The 26,411-nt window shown below is 40.1% G+C and overlaps 1 protein-coding gene across 6 annotated transcripts in view; it reads right to left on the bottom strand.

The window, feature by feature from the left end:
• Positions 1-26,411, bottom strand: part of Fndc3b (fibronectin type III domain containing 3B) — a 335,425-nt gene that overhangs the window by 55,058 nt on the left and 253,956 nt on the right. For 5 of the 6 annotated variants that reach the window (XM_021254196.2, XM_013071609.3, XM_013071617.3 and 2 more), the window contains exons 12-20: positions 13,921-14,045; positions 12,505-12,679; positions 10,782-10,868; positions 9,394-9,532; positions 7,541-7,612; positions 5,455-5,573; positions 3,612-3,717; positions 2,522-2,694; positions 115-228 (exon numbers count right to left, since the gene is read on the bottom strand). In XM_021254196.2, the coding sequence (XP_021109855.2) occupies positions 115-228; positions 2,522-2,694; positions 3,612-3,717; positions 5,455-5,573; positions 7,541-7,612; positions 9,394-9,532; positions 10,782-10,868; positions 12,505-12,679; positions 13,921-14,045 (1,110 nt within the window). The remainder of the gene's footprint in view (positions 1-114; positions 229-2,521; positions 2,695-3,611; positions 3,718-5,454; positions 5,574-7,540; positions 7,613-9,393; positions 9,533-10,781; positions 10,869-12,504; positions 12,680-13,920; positions 14,046-26,411) is intronic. The other variant, XM_021254201.2, reaches the window with a different exon arrangement.

Below are 26,411 nucleotides of genomic sequence, written 5' to 3'. Positions count from 1 at the left end.
TACTACATACAGAGCAAAAAAAATTGCATACCCACATATTTTGGGTTTGTAGAATCCTCAGAATCTGCATTTGGGGTAAAGCAGAAGAAAGAGAAACTGGTGCACCTAGCTTACCTCCCAGCTCACGAGGACACATCCATCAGGTGTAAAAGAAACACAAGGTGCTTTGCACTGACCAGGAGGCCCTGTGGCAGTAGTGATTTCAGACACATCGGAATAGGGACCATACTGAAAAAGAAGATGCATATGAGCATATGTTTGTGCATATACTTGCATATAAAAGCTGGTGACTAAATAAAGCTTAGGCTCATATCATTATGTATGTAAATGATTACAACATATTTCCTAGTGGTTTTTACTTTCAATTGAACACGTATAAGGTTTCCCCCTAAATATGGAGATTTCTGAGAGGTGAAAGTCTATTGTATATGTCTATTTAAATTCACAAGGATTAGAAAATTGGCTTAGTAAACATTTTTCCTTTCTTGTGACAGAAACAAAATGAGGCGGATTCTTGACAAAACACAAAGTGCTGCTTTCAGATTTCTCACAGGAAATCCAAGAAAAGTCAGTCAGATGCATACTGCAGCTTCATTTTAAATGAATAAAAATGGACTCGGTATTGTTGGTTATCAAATTCTGGGTATTTCTTCTGGTTGCTGGTATTTTCCATCATGAAAACTGATGTTCCTGTAACATCCCCGCAGAACATTCCCAGCATCCCAACTGTTCTAAGCATACACAGCATGCATCTTCTCTTTACACTGCCATTAGTGATCACACTGCTCAGAGCCGGGCATTGCTAGGACTGGGCACATTGTGAGAGAAGCATAATCACCGGGACCACCCTTTCCAAAAGTGGAATATGTGGTAACTGAGAGTCAGTGCACGGACTGAAATAGTTTCCAAGCTAATGATGTCTGAGACAATGCAAACCAAAAAACTCACATTTTCCGATATAACTTGCAAAGGTACTGGGGAGTGGAGGGAAGCTCTGCAGTGGACCCCAGAAGATTATAGTCCCAAAGATGTTTAACTTCCAAGCCAACAGGAATAAAACAAAGCTGAAGATAATCTTTGTACGATAAATCAGTGAAAGAGGAAAGCAGGGCTCAGATCAGCCTGACTGCTGATCACAAGACAGGAGCTCCATGAAGATATCTCACAAAACCAACTCAAAGGCTACAGGAGAGAGGGCAGGGGAGAAGGGGTCCTTCCAAATAAAAATAAATGTGGTGGTTTTGTTAGTTTACTGTTACTTTCTGTTTCTCTGGGATTCTAACACATAAGATCAAAACCAGATTCTTCTCCGCTCTTCTCACCAGAAGTATTCACTCTCTGCTGTTATGGCAGAGACCCCCTGAAGGGTTGATTGGGAAATGGCAAATAACAGAGAAAGAAAATCTCTGGTGCATCTGTGAGCATGACCACCCACTTGCTATCTGCTTACATAACCGTAAGCTTGAGTACATAGGCTTCCTTATCGTCTCACTAATACAGCTTTCATTTTTAGACTTTTCACTTAAATATCTGTGCTGTGTTTGAAATTCTCTGCTAATGAAAATGAAAAGAAATCCAGCTCCTGCTCAAATATGGAACCCTACTTCAGAAGAAAGATTTTCATAGCCAGCTGTGGCTGACAGGGAACTGACTAAAGCTAAACAAAATTTCACTTTTGAAAGGCTTGAGCAGGACTACTAAAAAACAGACAAAAGTCCTTGGCTTGTTGTATCACTGTCAGTTGGGCTTTATTATGTTCCATCAAGAATTACATCAGTTAATTATATCTGTTGGCAAGAAGGTCATTAATACAAACCACTGGCACTTTGGGGGAGGGCTTTACCCACCACAACTTTCTGTCCTTTATGTTTCTGCCCATCTTTGACAACCAAATCCCTCACAATCTTTGTGCCTCATACTTTTTCTTAAGAAGCTCCCTCAAAGTTCACATCACTCTGTGACTTTAAAGAAAAAAAAGAACTATGCCTTTGTGGGTAAGATATAAATATTCACACTCTAAATTTCTGCTAGCCCACCTTGAGAACTCCACATATGGAAGTAGAAGAAAGGACCTGGTAGTTCTAGTTTTCTCTTGAAATGAAAATTCAAAAACAAGTAAGTTGGCCTTCCTAGCCTCTGACCTACTTGTTTTAAAAACTGAACTAAGACACTGCTGGTTCACATAGATAATAAGGCATAACACTTTTATTAGAATTATCCTGTAATTCTAACTTCTCACAACTGATAATGAGAGAATAAGAGATTCCTCTAAAAAGTATCAAAAGCATACACAAGGTGATGTTCTTATTAACGTCCCTATGAAGACAAGAGAAACAAAATTTCTGATGCTGGGTCTATATAAGATCACAAGAATATCAATTCAGAAATAAGATTTTATATACAGTTCTTTAACAGTTGTTGAGGTTGGATAGATGTTGCTAAGGAATTATAAGAGGGTAAAAACAGAAGAGCTGGAACCTTGTATGTTGCTTCTGAATCCAGTAGGAAACCTTACACTCACCCCCCCATCGTTCAGAGCCCTGACTCTGAAGCGATACATGGTTCCAGGAAGCAGGTTGCCAACAGTACACTCCAGCTCTGGCCCATGGTATACTTCTGAAGCCACATCCTCAGGTTCTGTCATCTCCACACTATACTCTGAGACCTCACAGCCACTTTCTGACACAGGAACATCTGGAAATGCAGAATATTCATCTTAGCACAGTTCTGTGCTGCTTCTAGTTGATCAAATCACACCTAGTTTTTGCAAAATACTACGTAGGTGGCCTGTCCTCAAATTCCCTTACAGAAGAAACCCACCCTCTAATAAAATGAAGAATTTTCAAATGATGTTAAATCTACTATCCAAAGCAAGTACATTTCAGTATGTTTAATTATATTAATAAAGTAATTCCAAAATAATAGATGGATTAGGGAAAATTCTTCACAATTTAATGCCAGATAAAAGGAAGAATTAAGGGGAAAAAAAACTCTTTATGTTAACATTAAAAGTCATGGTAAATCCAGACACAGGACCCTAAATTGGTGTATCATTTTTAGATATAAGTGGCAGGAAAAAATAGTCTGTTAGAGTTCTACACATTTACACTGGCAGCTTATATGCTGTAAACTGCTGGTCCAACTGAAAATACAAATATGGCTAAAGTCAACACTACAAAAATACCAGGAGCTACCTATGACAAACCAACAGAGGTGATTACACACAGAAAAGGAAAACTTCAGTGTTAGCCAGTGAATCATTTCTTGATTTAATCTCTAAACTGAGCAGTTTTCTTTATAAATAAAGTTGAAACATTTCTGAAAAAGATGAGCAATTCTGGAACACTCCCTAGAAAAGCATTTCAGCAGGGTACAGGATGAACAAGGCGTATGGCTCAATCAGGAATGGGAGCACGAGCAATAAAAGGGCTGAGAGGGGATGACACAAATCCAAGCCAACATATGTTAAGAAGAATATGGACATCTTCAATGTGCACGCACACGTGTATACACGTTTCAAAGGGAAGCCTTGAAACTTAATTACAAAGCATTAAGTATTAGTCTTTGATTGTCCAAACTGTCAATGTCAATGTGAAGATCTTTTCACTCACCCCACTCTAAGTGGACTTCTTTGTGCTTTGGTCTACCCAAAACCCTCGGTGGTCGACACTGACCTGGTGCAATGCTTAGTGTGCGAACAGGGAGACTTTCAGAACACTGCAGGAGAAACACAAGAGAGAAACATCTGTTAGTTACTGTGAATTTACAAGACTCCAATATACCAGGCAAATTCTACCCCGCAACGGTGAAATGCAACCAAAAGGAAGTTACATATCGATTGTGTACACACTGTTGCAGGTTTTTTATGTAATAAGATCTCCATATGGATGTCTGCATGTTTTATGGGGCTTATGCTATACATGACAATGGTTAAAACACAATACTTCTTTCTGAAGCCACGTTAGTAAGTATGCATGTTGCATATCCTAAGTACACAGTTACTGTCCTTCAAATGAAAATTAGGGAGACCCTTCATAAGGACAACAGAACACAAAGCAACAGCTGGATGACATTTTAGAATGGTGCCATAGATGACCAATCATTCACAGATAGCAGAAAAGCAAGTAAAATCAGTGTCAGTCAGCAGAGTCTGACACTAACCAGCAGGTTCTGTTAGGCCTTCTTTTTGCAGGATCTGGCTCTATAAGCCAGGTGGTGTGAAAGCTGACCTTGTTGAGACAGGAAACATGGTAAAGAGTGATACATCTCTACCAAACAGAATCTCTTCTTGAGAAGCGGTGTAGAGGAAGTGAACTGTACACATTCCAGCATTACAGGCTGGGTGCCTCCTCGTGCAGTCAACTACACAAAGGAGGTAGTACCTGCTGATACTCTACAGCTTTGGCTTGGACATATTCCACCCTGGGAGCCATTCCAGAGAGCTCTGGCACCACAAAACAATGTTCTAACCGGATCTTCTTCCCACAGGACATCTCTCTATGTGGGCAATCTGGATGTCACAGTATCGTTACCTTTGGGGTGGGTGGGTGGGGAAGCAGTGGAGGTCAGTGCAAGAATACATTAGAGGTAGGGTGATGGGGAAAAAAGAGGCTTTCAAATGGTAGGCATCCTCTTGAATAGTCAACCCAGCTCGCCTCCTCCTTTCTCTGTACATAGTAATGGTTTCAAATCATCTCATTAAGCATCTACATTGAAAACGTCCTTTTCCCATCACTCCTCTCATCCACTCTTCTGAATATAAGTTAAAACTATTTAAACAATTATGCCATTTCTAGAGCGCTTCATGTGCATTTATTAGATTATACTGAACCTATGGGGACAGTATGTGGTTGGAGCTGAGATTCCTGACAGGTTAACTTGGCGGATCTGAGGTCATAAGGGTGTAGACAAGAGAACGGCTGCTGCCTACAGCTGTGCACACTGGGTACTGCACAGGGCAGTAGGGGTCATCAGCTCAGGCATCCCAGATTTCCGTGGTTTTTCCAACAGTTTCCCAGCAGATGGCAGTACAGGACCTTGAGGAAGGTGGGGCTTAAATTTTCACAAAACTAATAGATCTGTGCAGGTCTTATCTTGTTGACTCTGAATTCTATATTCTTCTTTCACTGAAATAACTGAGGGCTCCCTTATTTAGTTAATGCGAATTCTAGGTAGTTTTCAACTGTCATGTATGATTATGCCAAAGTCTCCTGAGAACTAACAGTGGTAAATGTATCTGAAGGTATCACAGTTCAGCTGAGAATCATTTGGGCCTATATTTTCTGTCTTGAAAACACAATTCAAAGCACTCTATTTCCATTTTTTGAAGTGTCAGTATGGCAGGCTGCATCACCAAGATACATTTTTAAATTGCAACTTTAATCTGATGTTACTGATATAGTTGGTCATAATTTCATCAAAGATGTTTTTACTTTTATACGGAAACAAACTGACCTGACTGTGCCCACCAGTACTGATGCAGCATGCTCGGAGTTTGTACAAAGTGCCTGGTTTCAAGTGGGTGAATGTGTATTCTGTAGCCGATCCACTGTATGCCACTTCCCACTGATTGGCTGTAAAAACAAGACTCGTGTAAGTTTATACTTTTTGTAAAAATGTCACAGCATCAACCATTACTGATAGGAAAAAGCTGTAAGGGCCCTTCCATGAAAACCAACATCAACGTTTTTTGTTTTTATAGCAAAGGGTTCTCTCCATTACCTTACAGAGTTAAACACTAAAATAATATGGAGACATTTTTAATATTTAGTGCTGTTGGCCAAACCTCTTAACCCATTACATTGCTGACTATGAGGTCTGGACATGGGAAGGAGGAATACCAGGAGATACAGGGCAGCATTGACTAAGCTGTGAATGTCTGTGTGGGAGGAGGCCATGGGGCCAGCTGTGTATGTGACGTCTGCTCAGCCAGGAGGGTCTTGGCAGGTCCGAGGACAAGCTAAGTCCTTTGAGTCAAGGCCTGCCATCTTTATGGATCCCACTGAAAAGACAAAAATGCCTGGGAGGGTGACAAATCAGAAATGGAACGCTTGGTGTGAGCCAGGTTAGACAATCACTTGTCCGGAGTGAAGAGAGAAAGCAGGGTCACTGGAGCCCGGACACCCCATGAGGCTGACGTTATTCGGGGACAAGGGGACACGCACAAAGCACAGGAGCCACCTGGACCCAATGCCAGTCTCTACAGCCTGGGCCGGATACCCTCCTCTTGTGCGTGTCTCCCACGCCTGGTCTTTCCTGCTCTTTCCTCCTTTACAAAAGCCTTTACTCCACAAAGTTGTTCTGGGGAAAACATGTTTATTTTATGACATTTTACTAGAGAAACTTCCACAAATTCCCTCAGCTGCTTATTAGATTTACAACAGACTTGCTTATATGTACTGGGGCCATCTGAGAAGAGAATACTAAAGACAATCACCCTGATATTATAGGTCAGAGACCTGTACTGAGAAGGTGGCTGGGAACCAGGACAACTAAAGATCCAATTAATTACATACCCAGAGTTGTTAACATTAAGGACAGAAGGGCAACTGCTGTTGATTTGTCTTTAGTAGTTATGAGAGCCAGGAAAGGCAAAAAACTACGTTTTCCCAATGAGCCACTGGCATATACATAACTTCTCTTCTAAGTAGCTTTCTAATGCAAAATACTAAATAAGACTTGTAGAGAGAAGATGATTTTTGTTAAAAGTAGCTGGGCTTATGTCAAAAACTGTCATATTTTCAGCTTTAAAAAAGACCCAACAGACTTAAAACAACAACAACAACAAAAAACTCCGGCTGGCTGTCATGGTACAAAATAAAAGGCAAGCCACATATAACCTTTATACTATAAAATTTATTATATCAAATCTCTTCTTTTGTCATATGCTTGCATCACTTTAAAAAATTGGTTATAGTAATTATATTACAGTGGGGAAATATGTGGTATATTTAAAGTGCCGACAACTACCCCTCTATTAAAGCCTAATGAATTTTATTAGAAAGAAAACCTAAGAATATTTAAAAAGAAATTTAATTTCTAGGATGGTCCCATTTTAATCCACATAGTGAATAGTAATGAATAAATAATGTAACTCAAACTTGTTACAAAAGTATGAGACTTGTTACTGGCCCATTACACTGTATGATGCTTGTCACCCTACGTGGGAATTTACAGATTATTGAATTCCTTTGCTCTCTCTAACTTTTCCTTCTTAATGACTACTTCTGATGCTTTGCTTGTAAAAATTCCCAGAAAACGTGTGGTAAGTTATAGGATGAAAACCTTAAGTTTATTTATTTTATTAACTACGATCTTTTTTTTTTAAAATGACATTAAAAAACAGAAACAAACATGACAAAAATAACTTTCCAAGAGAACTCTGATCTTGTGAAAAATGCAAACGTGATTACAGTTTTATGTATTGCAAAAGCTATCACATTAAAATTAATGATTGCCCACCACTAACAAAAAGATGTTTACTACATTAAAAATAAGGCTTACTACTTCATTTGTATAAAATAATTTCCAAAAACTTCACCTTCAGAATTTCCATCCGTAATCTCCAGCAAGTACTTGAGAATTTCTGAACCACCATTATCCTTGGGAGGGTCTGGGAAATAGGCAGATATTTCTTAGCAATGGTAGCATATTGGATTTTATTGGTAAATATCATTAGAACACACAAGATTATATCACACTTAACTGCCTTAATTCTAAATTTGATAAAAAGGCACAATAATTAAGTTCACTTAAATGCTTCCTAGAAAAAGAAAACAAACCAAGAGACTGAATATTATCAGATTAGTCAAAGTTCTTAGAGACAGATATGTCAGAGTTAGCATTATTTAATGAAAGAAAACTCAAAATATTAATTGATTCTTCTAAGAATTATGTTAATAAATTGACATTGAGAATTCCAAAGGCAGCTCTTTAAATAAAGCCTCAAAATGAAATGAATCTGTTCACAACTAAGTGAACGCTGTCTCTGGTGAATCTGATGTGAAACCAGAGCTGTGGGTCGACAAGAACCTGTGTACCAGGCAGACAGTCTGAGGAGGAAGGTTGCAGCATCTCATCAGAGACCTTTGACACCCTGGGTACACAGCCTGCTTGTGACTCCGGGCAGAAGGACACCTTGTAGTATAATTTGCAAAATTACAAAGAATACCCTCTACCATCAGTCTGCCTCCTCTGTATGGGCACTAAAGAGATTTTTCAAAGAGACAAGTTTGCACACATACATTTAGAAAACTTATTTCCTTTCTCCTTTCACCTGGTATTTTCATTAATGTATATATACTTCAGTAACAGATATTCACAGCAATAATTATAAAATCAAATGTGATAGCATAGAGCCAATGAAAATAAACATTGTGTTATAAGAATTTTTTAGGATTTTCTGAGAAAAAAGCTCTATGGTGTGCCAAAAAGCACATCAAGATTTTTATAGTTTCTCTTAATTATACTTGTCTTCCAGGGAAATAAAGATTCTCATAATTATATCTCAAAATTATCAGGAACTTGAAATAAGATGTCTCAGTGGCTGGTTATAATAATGGTCTATGTTTTAAATTTCCCCTACATTAATTGGCTGCCAGGTAAAATTTTTTAATGTTTACTTTTTTTTCCTTTTTGTTAATATTATTATATGACATTAGTGAAAATTATACACATCATAACAACTTTACATATAGTTACAATTGTTTCTCAACCTTCCAGTTATATACTTTTCAATGAAATAATCTGTGCTGCCCCAATATCTTTCTACTAGATAACCCCAAGCCCTGCATAACCTTCAATATGAAAAATTTTGAAGTTCAATATGGTGGCTATACAGTGTGAAAAACAAAATTTACTAAGATATAATTGAATTTTGAAATTCATTTTTAATATTAATTTTATAAATAAGATGTTTCTATTAAATATTATTAAATTTTTTAAGTATGCTATTGAAAAATAAATTATATATTCAGAATTTACTGCATTCAAATTAGTAACACATTTTTAAAAAGGAAGAAAATATGTAATACAGGAAAATCATTAAGTAAATGCGATACTCTTAAAACTGTCCATTTAAATTTCCATTCAAATATAACTGTGCACTAAAATTCCATTTTCATGGAATTGCTCATTTAATTTGTGGAATTCTCCAGCTGTTTCTCACATGTATATTACAAATGCATGAAATTCCCCCACAAACAATGCTTTTTTTTTTTGGCTTGTCTTTTTTTTTTTGGACCAGCGATGGAACTTGGGTCCTTGTGCTTGCGAGGCAGGCGGTGGAACCGCTGAGCTAAATCCCCGGCCCCATGGCTTGTCATTTTTGAAAATAACCAATTTTGAAAAATCTGTCATAGAAAGGAATAGCAGCACTAGCAGCAGCAAACATACCCCATTTGACACTGAAGCCGTGAGGTGTGACAGGTCCTTTAATGAGGGGTCTTGTAGGAGGTCCAGGCCTGTCAGGACTGGTCGTACAAACCAAAACTTCACTTGGGCAGCTTTTCCCTTCCATATTAGAAGCAGTCAGCTATAACATAACCAAGAAATATGAATATACTTTAGTTATCAGGTAGTTTTATTATTGTTTTTTGGGTTTTCTTGGTACAGGGATCGAACTCAGAACCTTAGGCTTGCCTGGCAGGTGCTATGCACTGAGCTAAATACCCAGCCCTAGTTACCAGGTATTTTTAAATCAATAGGTACTTTTTAGAATGGCAAGATCAGACAGACACACACACTCATTTTCTTCTAAATTTAAGTACTGACTTAATAGTGTTTATTTTATGATCCTTATTTTCTGTATATTTCATTACTAACAAAACCATAGCGTGGCTTTTAGCTACAGACACTTCTATCCTTTCAGGAAGACAGAATAAAATCAGTGTGTTACTACTACTTTGTAATGTTTTGTGGAAGGAAACAAAGGTGGGAAACACATTTCACTTATTGAAGAGTAAGGCAATGCCACCTTGTGGAGAAATGTTAGCAGTATAGCTATGTTCTGGGAATCAGCATCTTTAACAAGGTTGTTTTTAAAAAAACTATTATTTTCCCCAAGTTGTTACTCATTCCACCCGATAATCTGACAAATATTTACTGTGTGACTACCATGTGCCAAATTACCCTACCTGACTCTAAAACTAGAGCAAAAAGGACAGAATCAGAAAACAACCTTGTGTCTCCCAAGGGCACACTGTCTTGCTAGGCCACACAGTGCCTTGCGTGGGATCAATAAATAGCACCAGGTGTGGCACAGAATGCAGCATGCTGCTTTTTCTCTTAGTGATCTCAAAGTTGTATTCACTTTTTTGGCTATGACACAAAGCTCTACACCAACACTGATGGTGGCTGGTAATGACCAAAGTGGAGACAGGGTGGGTAATAAAGAACAATCAAACAGGTGAGAGAAAAGAAATAGGCAAAAGAGAAAGTAGAGAGCAAAGCAGAAATCAGATTAAAAGGAGAGACACAAAAAAGAAAGGAGCAACGTGCAGGGGAGTGACTGGTGCACCCAGCGCCTGGCCGGGGTGCTCCAGGCTAGAACACTGGCCATGCTACACAGCAATTCATTGAAATTTATTCCCACAGTTTTATGCCTTAAAAGTGGACTTTAAAATTAAAGGATGGCATGCATTTAAAAATATCAGTGTTACTTTAGAAGGGTGAAGTGCTGTGAACTTTCACATTTTTTAGCCTGCAGAGTCAGTCTGAAATGATAAATGATGATGTATCAGTTTCATTTTTAAGCAGTTCAGGTACCGAAATGATTGACTCACCCGGAATTTATACTGTGTGCTTCTTTTAAGATTTTTCACAGTACAAGTTAAGTCCTCTCCAGTGTATTTTGGGTGGAAAAGGTTATCCTGAAAAGGCAAAGCCAAAAAGAAACATCCATATCATAACATCTGGGCATTCCATTCCTTCATGATAGGACCTTCGCACTGCCTCTCCCCACCATCACTAGTGAGACGGAGATTGGCAGCTACTGCGAAGAGTGCATCAGAAGCCAGTGGTGCTGTGGATAGCATTCAAGCCTTAAATGGATATTTCACTATCACACTGTAATTTCTCCTGGGTCTGGTCAACTCTACTGTGACAAAGTAGTAAGTACTTTAAAAAAAATTATTTAACAAATTTGTCATTAAGAAAAGTACTGAAGTCTTCACCGTCACGCCGTAATGTGCTATGCAATAAGCCGTGGTTTCTGGGCACACAGTGTCCTCTTCTGGCCAAGAGAGAAAAGACAGCTTAGACGGGGAAGGGCAGAATCCTTTACTAGGGTGAGCCACTCCACTAAAATTTGAAACCATAGAATTCATTCAATAATATTCTCTACTCTTCATTCATTCATTCATTCATCCATCTATCAAATACCACTGAGCTCTTTCTATGCATCAGGCTGCCCTCCAGGATCTAGGGATTCAACCCAAGAACATACAGACTGTTGCCCATGAGAAGCTAACACCCCAGTTAAGCATGCCATTTGGTGTTAAGCCCTATGACAAGAATAAACCTGGTTAAGAGGAGAGAGAGTGGTGGAGCTAGTGAGGTGCTACTTTCTATAGCTTCTTGGGTTAAATACAGTAGCCACAGGTACCTCTTTGAATTCAAATTTAATATAATCAAAAGTCAGCCCTTTATGCCCATAACCATGTTTCAAGTTCCTATAGTCACGTGTCTGGGTGGGCCCTCACTGGACAGCACAAACTATATGGAACATTCTAGCATCACAGCAATGATGCTATTCTACAGAGTGGGCAGGCAAGGGCTGTCCTAATAGGTCCCTTTAGAGGAGATCCGAAGGAAATGAGGGAAGTGAGTCACAAGTATCTGGAGGGACACTCTAGCCAGAGGGCACAAGAACTGCAAAGGCCACAAGGCCAGAACACACATGAGTCCAAATGACACATGCAGGGCTAGGAGACGGCAGTGGAAGGAACAAGGGCAGTGATGGACAACCCCACCACACAGGACGGTGTAGGCAGGGAAGAGCTCTGGCTTTACTCTGGAAAACAGTGGGAAGGTACTGAGATGGGAAGGGTTCTGGGCAGAGCATGGACACAATCTATGTGCCTTTCAAAGGATCACTTTACAGATCTATACAGGACAAACTACAATCAGGGTGATGCATGGATAGTATGAAGATGGCACTGCGAAAATCCAGGGAAGAGACGAAGGTGGCTTGGAAAAGGACATCTGAGCTATGGAGATGGTGAAAAATTGTTAGATTTCTGGATAATTTTTGAAGGAACATTCAAGAGGATCTGCTGACTGATGATATATGGGATGTGGATTACTCAAAAGGGTTTCTGCTTACCCTACTGAAAGGATGGGATGCCATTTGCTAAGACATGGAAGAGCAAGTTCCTGTTGGCACTTGTGGTAGAAATTAAAGACTGGTTCTGAGCTTAGGTAGCTAATCTAATTTCATAGTGCCCTGTTGCTATGATGTTGATTCATATAGTATACATGCAAGGGTAGAAAAGAAGTAAGACTTACATTTTCATCCTCCTGAATTTCCAAGGTGTAGGTGACTGCTTCCTCAGGTAAACAGCCTTCTGGCTTATTCCACTGCAACGTGACCCATGTGACACCAGCTCGAACAAGTCTTGGTGCAGACGGCATCTGAGGGATGTTTCCTAATGTGTAGCACACCACCTCTTGGCTGTAACCACTGCAGAGAAACGAACACCATGAGACACACATTTAGATGCATGTGAGGGGTTCTGGTGTTTAAAAAGAGGAACATAAGCTACATATGATCCCATTTAGTTGAGATGAAAAGCTGGGGGTTTGTTGGCAGGCTCAGTAAACAGAGGCAGGCCAGCATTCTTTGATGACATTCCCTATAACTTTCGACTGGCTCTATTTCTATCTGTAGTTTGCTTTTTGGAAAGCATACCAATATATAGGACAATATACTTAAGAATTTATTTTCCCTCCAATAGCACTGAGTAGAAAATGCAGCATAGTACCATGTTTATTCGAGGTGAGTCACGGCTACTAAGACGTCTTCAAATCAGTGTGTATTTTATCAACTATTTGTTGATTAAAATGATTTACAAATAGATACAGTGCTGTTTTTCAAAAGTTTGAAGATGCTTCCAACTCACTGAAAAATTCCTGAACCACTGAAGCGTCTCTCATTGTGAATTTTTCAACCATGGAACTCTTAAAATTACAATGGCTTCCATGTGGAGGAGAGCCAGTTCTGCAAAACTCTGTGATCTTAGGAAGAGGTTTCTGGGGCTAGAAAGAAGGTTGGGAACCACTGAAGTGCTGAATCTTTAAGAAGATTTTCAACAAGCAGTAATGAAAGAAAAAGACTTTCCTTCAATCAAGAGTTACGCAGCAAGCACAACTGCAATGTGGCCTTTTTAAAGCCTCTTTAATGAAGGGGTGCCTGGTTGTACACCTCTTCTTGCCTTTCTCCTGCAGCCTTGAGCAAGCTGTAGTATCCAAGACAGCCCTCATTTTCTCCAGTCCTGTGTGTATCTGCCCTGGGCTTGACAACAATGGCTGGCGCAGCACCCCTTCCTTTGTATCAAGAATCACTCACAGAATTGAAAAGCCAACTGAATGACAAGCTTGCTAAAGTGATGAAAGAAAAAGGCACATGATCTGAGGAAATAAAGCCCAGAGAATTCCTTTCAAAATCTGTACTGCCACCTTCATCTTGGTTCTGAGACACCTAGCATCTGGGGTCTGGTAACAGAGCTTGCAAGACTAGAGGCCACAGTGGCACTATCACCGTAGAAGAAGCTTTCTCCCCGTCAAGCAGGATTTCCCTCTCAGAAAAGCTTGAGCTGCCTCAATGCAGAGCCAGCAGGCTTGCTCACATCTTCAAGCAACATTAGAGAAGGCCCTGATTCTCCATCTAAAAGCTGAAGGGCAGGAGGACAGGAAGAATCATACCTGCTGCCAATGTCATTCCGAGCAGCCAGCCTGAATGTGTACCCCATGGCTGGACAAAGCTTTGTCAACTTGCAGTGCTTCTGGCTCCCAAAGAAGCACTGTCTGAAACCACTGTTTCTTTTCCCCTAGAAGAAAACAAGATAATACATGCCAATTTGTTTAAAACAAATACCCATAAGAGAATGAAGGAACATCTTAAATAACTGTTTGACTTCCTAATTTGGATATACTAAACCAATGGAAGAAATGTTTACAGGAAAGTATCCATGCAACACATACAGTGGTCTATGAGTGAAATCTCATCCTTTCCATAAAGACATTGAAGAAAATTCTGTAAGAGACACAGCTAGTCCATTGTACGTATAGTATTTCTAAAGTGGGTTTTGGTTAACAACAGCAACAACAACAAGTTCTTTTAGACCCAAGGTGATGTGATGTTCCAGTTAAAGATCACTTAATTTCTAACAACCCCTTCATCATTTCTGTGGGTCAAAACTTCCCAATCCAATCTGTGGAAAGTCTGCCTGCAGCCACAGAGGCTCCCCTGCTCTGAAACTGCACAGCCTATCACAGGGACTCTCACAGGCGAGAGAGCAGTCTGCAGGTCTGAGTGCACCACACCAAGCACGGCTCTTCTCTCCTGCCACAGCACGGGTACATTCCAGCAACAGGGAGCTGCTTGCTAAGGATCCTGCACGTTAGTCACATGCCTAAGAATCATCTCTCACCAATCCTAACACTGCTTTGGACAACCTGGGAGATTAACAATTACTCCCAGAATTGAAAAGTGATATGTTTATGTACCAATTCTCCATGATAAATGCATTACGTACGGCAAACACATACTAATAAAAAGGGACAGACAAAAAACAACACTTGAAACAATGATTGAATTTATCTATGTATACTACAATCACTTTAAGTTTCTTATGAAAGAAGGAATATGTTTTTAATACCTTTCTATCCTTACAGGATGTTTCCAATTCCTTGAGGTAAAAATAAAACACTCCAGTAAGGTCTGTTAATATAACTGTGGTTAAGGGAAAAAAACCCTAACAATGCTATGCCATGCTCAAAGGCATGGAATACTCATACTAGCAGTTTGCCAGAAGAGTATTTCCTATCTATAATCCAAATTATCATATTATCTACATTCACACACACACAAAACCACATGCTAATATAAATGGTTCTTACCATTCTAATCAGTCAGGCCCAGGGCCCTAAGGAATATATCTGAAATTTGCAGTTTATTTTATAAAGAACAAAGCAAGCAGATTTTTCCCTTAAGCTAATTTAAGAATCTCCTTCCTTTAAGCGGGCAACTAAATGCTTACTAGTAGAACACATTCCAGGTGAAGTGTGCTGATACAACTAACTTGAGTGTCACTGAGGTGAACAGATTAAAAACAATCAACCACATTCATCCTCATAACCTCCCACCATGTCCTCCCCAAGCAAGGTAGCCTTTTCCCATGGAAGAGAATGGAAGTCTTAAAGGTCTTTCAGATTCACAGTTCATTCTGCCAAGGATCCAAGTGCATTCAGGTCCAACTATGGGGGACAAAAGGTAGTAAAGCATAACAACTGCAGTTGGTACCTGAGCAAAGTCACTGTGTAGCCAGAGTATCATGACTTACTTTAACCTTGAGTGGTAAGGTTGATACAGATGATTTATTCATGGGACAACTGCTTATGCATGTATTTGCATAATTACAGTCAGTGTCTGATTACACTCCATGTGAGGCCTGATGTGTTTTGTATCCATTTCAGTCTGTACCACAATCTACCTTCTCTCTGCCTCTATTTCTGAACTCAAGAGTAAACAGTTCGAGAAAGGCACATCCTGCCACTGCGGAAGTGATCATCCCTTCCAAAACATGTTGGCTCCTCTTCAATGCCTCATTTTTGCTACTTCTTTGTTTGGTCTCCTTTGCCCATTTCTAGTGCTTAGAACTATAGCCAGCAAATAAAAGTCTGTCTGTTCCTTACTAGGTTAATTTACTTTAATATGGTCTTAAAAAAGGGACTGTGGCTTAAATAAGAAAAAGAGTAGGGAAGCATCAACAACAGCAAAGAAACTTCTTTTTGTAAAGGGCTGCACAATTCAAGCTCACTAAAGAATTGAGAAAATAAGTATTATGGGAGGTTCAAAACATTTTTCCTATACTGCAAAAATCTACTTCACTATCTGGAACAATTGCTAAATAAACTTGAACTTCTTTAAACAAAGCATGCCAAATTTTCCATCTTAACCTTCTAAGATATACCACTGTTTGCATGAAAATTAGCAACATGTAGAAAGAAGTGTCACTGGAATCCTGATATTAAATACTGTGTGTAGTCTAAGAAGATTAAGAGTACAAATATATCATAAAGTATTAAAGTTTACTGAAAAAGTCTAGATGTTAATGAGGATGCAAAAACAAGAGAAAATAGGCTAATAAAATATATCAGAAATGAGAAGGTTTTGAATAAAAGAAAATATTGGTGTATGGCATGCATTTTAATATGAGGGATATTTGGAAAGAAAAAACAATTAATATTCACAAAAGTCATCATAGTGCAAAAATCACCTTCAGCCAAGAGGTTAACAAGTAGAGATGGAGCAGGCCATGGGCTCCAGTGACCCAATTTGGTGGTCCATCTATCCTGTTGGCCTGCCCACTGTTATGCAAGGTCTCATCTAGCTGGCTCAGGGGCATGAGCATTACAGAAAGTATGTGTTCAAAGTGCACAAGGTTTGAAGAAGCAGGAAGATGGAAATTCAAGCTCAGCCTGGGCAATTTAGAAAGACCTCACTCAAAAAAATTTTTTTTTACAAAGGGATGGAGGTGTAATTCAGAGGTACAACACTTGCTTACTATGTGCCAGGCCCTGGGTTCAATCCCCAGTACCTCAAAAAATTTTTTTACAGATTTGTAGAATTTATTCATAAACCAAGACCATAAATCAACCTCCCAAATAATAAACAGGATTTACAAGTAAAATATTAACCAGTTCTTATTAACAGAAATGGATAGGGTAAAGAAAATAAAAGATAACGTTCTAGAAGACTGGGAGACTCATATAAACTGACAGATGTGATTATGTGAATGTTAATCACTGTTTAGCAGAAATTAAATATGTTCCAGCTGGTACTACTAGTAAAGTTTTATAGACAAGTCACAACTTTCGTATTTTATAGGTAGCGAGGCTCTAAATGATTTTGAGAGATTATAATCTATGGCACTGTCCCTCTTTTAATAAATTCTAATCTGAACTACACAGGACTACTGAGATATGCTAGCTTTACTTAGAAAACTTTTTAATATTTCACGTGGGCCTGGTGCAGAGTTCCCTACTAAAATACGGCCTCAATGGAAATGGTGACATCAATAATCTGGTCCAACAGAGGCAGCAGGGTCGGCACAGGCCAAGCCTAATTCTGAACAGCCACTACTGCTAGGCCACTTGTGGTATGGCGGGCAGAGGACAGTAAGAGGGAAGCAGCTCAAAGGGACCAGGAGCTGGCTGGCTCAAAGGGAAGATGACAGCAGGGCCTCGACTCTCAGTGTCTTGGTGGATCAGGTCTGTAGCACATAACCAATCAGGATCAGAATCTCTCTAAGATGAAATCTAGGTCCCTGTTTTTGGTAGGAAAGAAAAGCAATCAACACGTCAAATGGAGAAACTGGTGAGAGGCGGCTCAAAGTCCACATCACTGATGTCACACTGGATTACACTTAGCCACTAGGCTACTGACCCAGTCTGACCTGAATCAGTATAATCTCTCAGGGTATTCTTGCCTAACTTTTACTGCCAGAGTCTGTGAGACAAAAACTGGTAGATTTTCAGGGTTCACTGGCCTGCTTCCACTTCATGCTCTTGGGCACACCTAAATGCTTGTTTTTACAGATCATACTGAGTTCATTCAAGGGTAAGGTTAATCTTTACTAGAATGTGATGAAACTTTGGAGTACAAACCAATTATGTGCAGATAAAAACTTCAAGGTGCTCAATTTGGCAAAGGGTAATTCATTACAAACCTGTGTTGTTTCCTTTTTCAACCTAAGTGTTCCTCTTTTCACTCAACTGAACTCACAATCTAATCTTGCTAATCTACCATTGTTTCACACCCAGATCTAGCATCGGAGCACCCATTTATCACCCTGGGGAACTGTTTTCTGACCAAAGCCCAGGTGCTTGTAATCCACTTCTGGGTGAAACTGCTTTCCAGGAAGGGACCTGGATTTGCCAGCCACTTGGCTCAAGTTCATGGCATACCAGATCAGCCCTTCTCAGTCCTGGGTGCTCAGTTTTGCCTCTTTCTCTTTATTGAACAAAAATGCTTTGCATATAATCTACATGCTTGACACCACTGGATATACTTGTTTCCAGTTCGTGCCAGCGTTTCAGGGAGCCCAGTCTCCTAAGATCATCACAGCTCTATTCGCCAAAGATCACCAGGCAGCATCTCATTTGTGTGACTGTAGACAAGCAAGTGCCTCTTTTCAGTTTTAGATTCACACACTAAAGGGAGTCACCATCTTTGGGGGAAAGTTCCAGTGTAACACAAAATATAACACATTCTATCAGCATCTCCCTATCCTCTGCTCCATTCTCAATCTTACTTCCCAGCATGGTTATAAAGTTTGTTACAAGTTCTAATTATAAGAGTCCAGATATTGTTCTAGATCCTATGTGGTTCCTGCTAAATTCTGAAGAAAAGCAATAGCCTTCAACTTTTTGCCAACAGAAAGACATGGGTGAGAGAAGACAGCTTGAGAAATATTTGCAGTGTAGTTCTTGAGTGCCTACATAGCAGAGAATGTAATGCAATTACTTCATTTTATAGATTACTTATACATCTTGGGCTGAATTAATAATGTTATCCTAAGTTTCAAGAACCCTGAAGAGATTTTAAAATATAGTCATATAATAGCCTTATGGGGATGGTTTAGATACAGCATACCCTAAAACCACAGCGTAAAGAAATAAGAACTCCACATGAAACAAGGTTTCCATCTCTCTGGGTATCTGTTTACAAACATAAAGGAAACTAATGAAGAAGCTAATTTACATATGGCTCTTTTTAAAGACTAGTAGCTAAGTATATAAAAAGTATTTATTTGATTCGTTCCATAAAATGTGACTAAGTTTTCAAGTTTAAAATGTTTAAAAACAACGTAGTATTGGTTCTGTTAATCTGTCAAAGAATGTAACTGCAAGACTGAAAACAATAAGAAAAAAATTTCAAGTCAGTTTTTCTTTACTAACTGTATTCTCTTAACACCTGTCTTTAGTACTGGAGAAGATGAATGCTCTAAATGGGCTGGTTTCTGGTTAGGGAACTTAACACCAGCATGTGGTAAGGATTCTTTATACACAACATTCTATATATGTTTCTAACTCATATATATCCCTATTAATTCAGGCTGCAGTGTTTTCCTGCTAGAGAAATTTGGTAGAATATGGCGGGGGGACCTCTGGCTGCCCTGGCTAACATTCCCAATTAGCCTGGCAGTAACAACACTGAAGGTGGGTATTTCCAGCACTGCTGGCATTAACAGATGAAGTTAGCTGTTGTTGTTTTTTTTTTTAATTGCCTTAAAATTAATAGATTGGAAATGACCCTTATTCCTTTCACAACATCTTCATTCCTGGCACAAAGAGAATGGTGAGCTAGTTCCTTTGGCCATGTGCTGGTAGCTTCTGTGGTGTTTCTTGGGCTATGGCATCTTTCCACTGCCCTCCCTCTTTTAGAAGAGCTGCCTTCCTGAGCTGAGTTTACCCAGTTGGTTAATTACCTGCTAAACAAGTTACATGTATTTGGTTATCAGTTATCATGTGTGTGTGGCCCATAGCTGCTGCAGACAGACATAGATGAAAGGATTCTGGGCTGGGCACTCTCTGCAACAACACAGTTCAACCTATCAGAAACACAACAATAAATCAAATGAAAAATAAACTTGCATTGGCCAACTGAACTAATGCCAGGCTTTGAGATTTAGTCTGCTCATGTGTCTATATTTAGATGTTGTTCCAGCACTGGCTGACCCTAGGAGACATCAAAGATAAATGGTGGCTTGAGAAATAAGAGTATGTACGTATGTGGCATAAGTATATGAGACGGTGGAGGGGGTGCTTCATATCAGGAAGATAGGGACACTCCACACACAAGAGGATTCAGAAGTTCCTTGCATCAAGCCCCATTCCCCCCTCAGTGACATTTCTTTCACTTTACTGAACACAGTGGCACAGAAGCAAAGGTATGAAAAGGAAGTGGGATGGTTTGTGGTTTCACGTTACTAAATAAACTGCATGGATGTTATTCCTTGGAAAACAGATTCAGTTATTGGGAAAGGCTTAGCTACCAAAAACAACCAAGGATGATCATGAGGCCCGGATTTAAATAACACAATTTCCATACACACACTCTCTCTTCCAGATACTATTCATCTGGTGTCAAGTGCTTTGATATGATCAATGTGTTGAGACCATCCCAGGGAAAGAGGAGAAGAGGAGCATAGCGGGTAACTTTAGAACAAGTTATCTATACAAGCTGCCTATACTTTCAAAGGAACTACAGGACAGATGGGCTTGGTTCATCCACCTAGCCAGGGCCCATGGTGGCTGCCATCCAAGTGGCCACCAGCAGGCATAGTAATACACTGACAGATTAAGTGCTAGGGACCAAGGTAAGCATCTGTGACTTAGCCTTAGGCAGAAGTTCTCTACAAAGTCTGCTGTCCAAACCTACAAGCCCATCCTGCATGCACAGGACAAATGGTGAGCAGCAGGGAGAAAACTTGCTTCAGCTATGTGATGGCTAGGGATGAGGTCCTTAAAGAGGGGGGCTCCTTTTAACTCTGCCTTGGTGCCTCTAAATCCTTCTTGACCTGATTTCCTTCAACTGAAGCTGGAGCAGGGTTAGCAATTCCCCTGGCTCTCTGAAACCACCCTCGGATGTGGCAGTGAGGGTCTGTGACGTGGTGAAACACTGCCACTTGGCCAGGTCGCAGGTTTGGCTTGTCTCTGATGGGCTGAGTGCCAAATGAACCTAGGATCCACTCTAATCGCCACACAGGCAATCATCAAGAATAAGCAAGGACTCCATGGGTCTAAGCAATGGCACGTTCTACTACATTCTAGCCAGGTATATGTCAGCTGGGGAATGGAAACTCAATTTTTCTGGTTTTCCTCACAGAACCAGCATGGTTCAATCTGAAGTCAAGCAAGTCCTTAAGGTGGCTCTCTTCATCCACTGTGTGGGACCTAGGAAGTCACTCTGCTGATGCTCTACTTGCTTTCATTCCTAGAATGGCTATCATCTAGTCAGAAGGTATAAATTCACTCATGAAAACAAGTACTCTGAGAGATTACCAAAACCAGCTATTCAATACCCAAGTTCCACAGACATCTGACTGATAAATAAGTTACTGAATTCCTCCTATGGGGCAAGGGCAGTCCTTCAATAAGCTAGGCTGGCCACCCTACCAGAAAGTTTCTGCCACAGGGCTGCTGACCATGGCCTTACCTGGCCTGCTCCCTGTTTTCCAGGGGCTACAGGCTCTTCCTGCTGCTGGCCTTTTCTGTTCTCTGAATTCATAGCATGCTTCCCTTGATTTCCATGGTAGATAGTTAATTCTAAGTCCACTGTGTTTCACAGCTGTGTTGACACATTAGTCACCAAGAAACCAGATGTGTACTTCCTTCCTAGACTAGCTGAATCACGTGAGGAAGATTCTTGGGAACTCCATTAGTCACATTCCGACAAAGCTATTTTTCTGGTTCTTGCACATATTCCCTACATGTCATGGCCGGAAGCTAAACTAATAGCACATTAACATCTATATATGGCATGGATTTCAGTTTTTGTTTAGTTTAGATCAGCAACCCTAACATTAGGGCTCCTCTTTAAGTTCCTTTCAAAAAATCCTTCTAATTATTGACTGCACCTACCTCAGGCTTTTAACACTTGCTTAGGTGGACTCATATCAACAACATGGAACAATCACTCTACTGGATCTTCTACTGCCTAAAGTATCTCAACCAATCTTAACATTCCTAGGACATAATGGACATTATTTTTCAAGTAGAGAGGCTAAGACTCAGGAGTTAAATTGTTTTCTTGAGGGACCATGACCAGTTAGAAGATTATACAGGCTATTATTAATCCAGGTCTCTCTACACAAACATCGTATCATCGGTAAATACCATCACTATGAATCCATGCTACATATTCATAGTACAACCTCAGGAGAAGTGGATGTGCTCCGCATGAATAGCAACAGTGCCAGTTAGTATTCCGTATGGCACAAATCAGTGGAGGATCTAAGAATGTAATTTATAAGCTAAGTTTCTATAAATGCTTCCTTTATAAAACTCTTTTTCTAGAATGAAAGAGAATGTTCTTATGTGACCATGAAAAGCACTCCTTTTCTCAAGTTTTCAAAGATGGATCACCATCTACTTAGGAACCTTAAAATAGACTGAGAAGGCATAAATTGAGAGCTTCAACCCAAGGGTCCCTAAATCTTCTTCCTAAAAGCCCTTTCCTGTCTTTATACCCTTAATCCTTCTTGGAAGGCTTCTGCTACAGAAAAATTGCTACCTCTACTAGATACTGACATGTCATCTAACAGAGAAGCAATGCCAGGAGCCAATTTAATAGGGAAGGATTTTTGACAGGGCAGTGAGTGGCTCCCTACTTCCCCGTCCCACCAACTCTCTCATTAGGGAAAGAAGCTCCACCTTGACAAATCTAGCATCTAAACATTGCTTTACTGTTTTTTTTAAATGCTAACCTTTTTCTAAGAGGATTTTTAAAAAGATATCATACTTAAATGTAACAGAAATAAAGCCTCAAGAATTTCAAATCTGCTTTCTGCCAGAATGATGATTACTTACAGGTTAAAATACAAACATAGGGTGGGGGATCTACTGCGATCAGAAAGAAAAAACACGGTGATGACACAACCAAAAGTTAAGGACAACACTGCCTTAAAAACGACCCTGTCTTTCTGCTCATAACAGGGAATCGCCTGATGGAGAAATCAGTGGCTAGAGATCTGCAAAGCTGCAAAGTGTCACGCAGCACAAAGATTCCTCTGTGTCATCACAACACAGACACTTGGTTAGGGAAGGCCACACCTTTCCAAGTAATGAAAACTGATCTCAGCCAGGTGAAACGAAACTGATACCATACAGGAAAAGCCAAGGATACCTGTGTGCTTCATTTTTGGTTGGGCATTATCACTTCAGAGTGGGTTACACTACATTGGCTTCAAAATTAGGGCTTATCTAGTTAGTTATTAATGGACAGAAACAGGTAGCTAACTCTTTAGCAAACTATCATGAGTAATTTTCAAGTGAATTCTATGTAACATTGATATGAAATGAACAATAATGAACTTGAATGAGAAGATGTTATCAGCTCCCCCTGCACTGTACCAAATTTCTGTTTTCAGTTTCACACCTCCCTTGGTGCTTAGGAGAAAACATATGATTAGCTATTAACTAAGGTGGAACTTTCCCAGAAGGTCAACTGAGCACAGCAGTGCCATCCTTAGCAGAAATAAAGGCTGTTACTCTTTTATTCAGTTTTTCTGAAAGGCTTCAAAGCTAGGTTTGATGACCTGTCTCTTATTTTACCAACACTTTCACAATTTTACCCTAATCATCATATTGGAATGGTGACTGTAATGGAGCAATAGCATCAAGTTTTCTGGAACTCCAAACAGTGCTCTTATGCTGAAATGAAAATATTGGTCATGAGGACACTTAGACATTAGTGATGGCATATATGCAGACAGGCAACCTTATCTCAAGTCAAGATTCTCAGACCGGTGAGGAGATGGACCAGAGTACTCTCCCGAGCACAACCATCCTTGAGACTACGCATCTCCCTTTCTGGCAGGGAGCTACTTCTCCACATACCCTACAGTCTTTCTGCATCCTAAGATTGTTTCTTCAGCCCCCTGGACAAGAGGGTATATGGCTGGGGCAGGCAAACTTAGAGAGGAGAGGAGAATGTCTCTTGGGAGGGATGAGTAGGGCAGTGATTCTAGGAAAATATCTTGCTCCTATTCTCCAGCCCCACTGCATTCCACGGGGGCAGAGCCTGGAGAGAGTTCCTGATACCAGGTGCACTTGGCTGCAGCCACTCCCAGCAGAAGGTCTCAGAGGGAAGGCCAGGGCCTCCTGTGTTCACACTTCCTAAAGGCCAGATGCTGCTCTCCTTGTCTGTTCATTTGCTGTTCTTCCTTGACGCAAAGGCCTAGGACTAGGGCACTCAAGGACTAACTCAGAGAGTTGTCCCCAAGAGGGCTATGTATCCCCAATTTAACTCCAAATTCAGAAACACAGACTGCCAGACTGTTTTGTCAGAAGCTTCACCTCTGAAACGATAGGATGAGCAAGAATGAAGTGGTTACAACTGCGTGTATTCTCACTGATAGGAAAGCCAATGAGCCAGTTTTTAGTATTTTAGGGGGACTACTAAGGAAGAAATATGATAGAAAGCAAAGAAGCCAGTAGACAGAAAAATCTGAGAAGTATGTGGCTAAGTTTGTTTATTTGAATCTGTTCAAAAAAGCACAAGAGGGTAAACATACATTAGCTTTACCAGTTATCACAGACAGGACATTATTTGTCCTGCCATGTGTCCCTCGTAGGACAGTGTACAATGCTGGGACACCGAGGGGTACAGACCATAAATGTTGAACTAATTAATAAATGAGTGGGCCAAATAATAGTGAAAAAGATTCCAAATATTCTCTTGTCAGAAAAGACAATTGTAAATAACTTACTTTGAGGCAGCACAAATAATGTAAATGCACATGAGCAGGGGGGCTAATGTATCCACTGCTTCCTAGGTAGCTAACTGAGGACCAGAGAGGTTAAGCTGCCCACAAGTTAAACTGCTCAAACTTAGAACAGAACACCCACCTGCTAATCTTGGTGCTCTTTCAATTATCCCCTGCTATCAGGGAGGCCACTGTACTCGATGGCTAGGGAGTATTTCCCTAGGGAATCTGAGATGTGGCAGTAAATACTGAGTTGCAGAATATAAATGAACCCATGGCTTGGCCAAGGTCCACGGCAGGTGAGTGTCAACCTGGAATTTCTGCAGAACTCAGCATAGCCAACACCAGCAGGAATTTGAAGGTAGGGGGAGGAAAAAAAAAAAAAAAACAAGAAAGAATTAAGATGGGAGGGCACCAACCAGGGGAAGGCAGAAGACCTCAAACTAACCATTTAACATTTTGTGATCACTGGTGCATAGGGGACTATACTGAGCATGAAGTGTCATCAAGCATGGCTTTGGCATCTACTTCTCATTAGAAGCTGTGGCATATTATCTCTCAGCATCATGCTAGGAGACTTTCATTTCACATTCTAAGGGACAGGGCAGGGAACTGGGTTACCATTGCCAATGCCCGCTCAACTTCTCTGACCTTCTGTAACTTAGATGGGCATGGTCCCAGGAAGAGAAGCAGCAAAAGACACAGAAGATACACACACACACACACACACACACACACACACACACACACACACACACCCCTCAGAGGACATCTGAAATGAAAAGGACATTTGAACCTTTTTACTGGTAAACTCTGTCTTGATATAAAACTTCAATATATGAGAAAAAAACATCAGGTCGACATAATATAACAAATCAGCATGCAAGAACAGACTTTCATTAAACTCTCAGTCATCCTTACAGGGAATAGGAGAAGGAAGGTATTATCACATACTTAAGGGGTCTGTCAAGGTTTTTCCAACATTCTTGGTTTTACGTAAAAATCTAAGAGCTATAGCAGTGGCTACATTTTTCAGTCAAACCACTTCACAATAAGATTCACCTCATCTGTAAAATGTACCAGTGAAGCTTGAGATTTCACCAGTCTGTGTATCTGAGCTATTCATAAGATTTCTAAAGACAATAAATCATTGTCTTTGGTAACTCAGAATTCAAACTGTTCAGATGTAACCCAGGTGAGCAAATATGCTTCTGAAGAAAGCAAGGAAGGGTCCCTTTTTCACGTCAAAATTTCATCATGAGAATTTCATACTTCTCATTTCATGTTTGGTTAAAATATTTTCACAAAGACCACTTAATTTGCACTTTTCCTCAAATTCCAATTTTCTATTCTTAAAATCCTTGGCTTAATTGTTTAAGCACAAAATGATAGAACAAAGCAAGGGCAAATGAATGAATGAAATTAGATCTACAGGAACAAAAAGTTTGATTGCTTTTTAGGAGCAAAAGTCTTCTGCACCAAGTGATCATTGCCTGAGATTTGTGTGTAGTGGGAGGCCAGAAGTGCACTGGGTCACTAGTTGGCTCCAGGTGGCGCTAAGCACAGGGAGACTCACCTTGTGCACCATCTCAAGGTCTCTGCCAACAGGCAACAAAGAGGGTGGTGTCATGAGGAGTGTCTAACCCCCAGGGGCTGTGCGTGGGTAGAGGGAGACCTCTGTGTGGTGCTCCACTCTCCCGC

This window comes from Heterocephalus glaber, unplaced genomic scaffold, assembly GCF_053883595.1.
Source record: "Heterocephalus glaber isolate CG9 unplaced genomic scaffold, H.glaber_assembly_v1.0 deba00001504, whole genome shotgun sequence".
Classification (NCBI taxonomy): Eukaryota; Metazoa; Chordata; class Mammalia; order Rodentia; family Bathyergidae; genus Heterocephalus; species Heterocephalus glaber.
The sequence above is the reverse complement of the archived record's forward strand: the minus strand, read 5'-3'. Positions and strand labels throughout refer to the sequence as shown.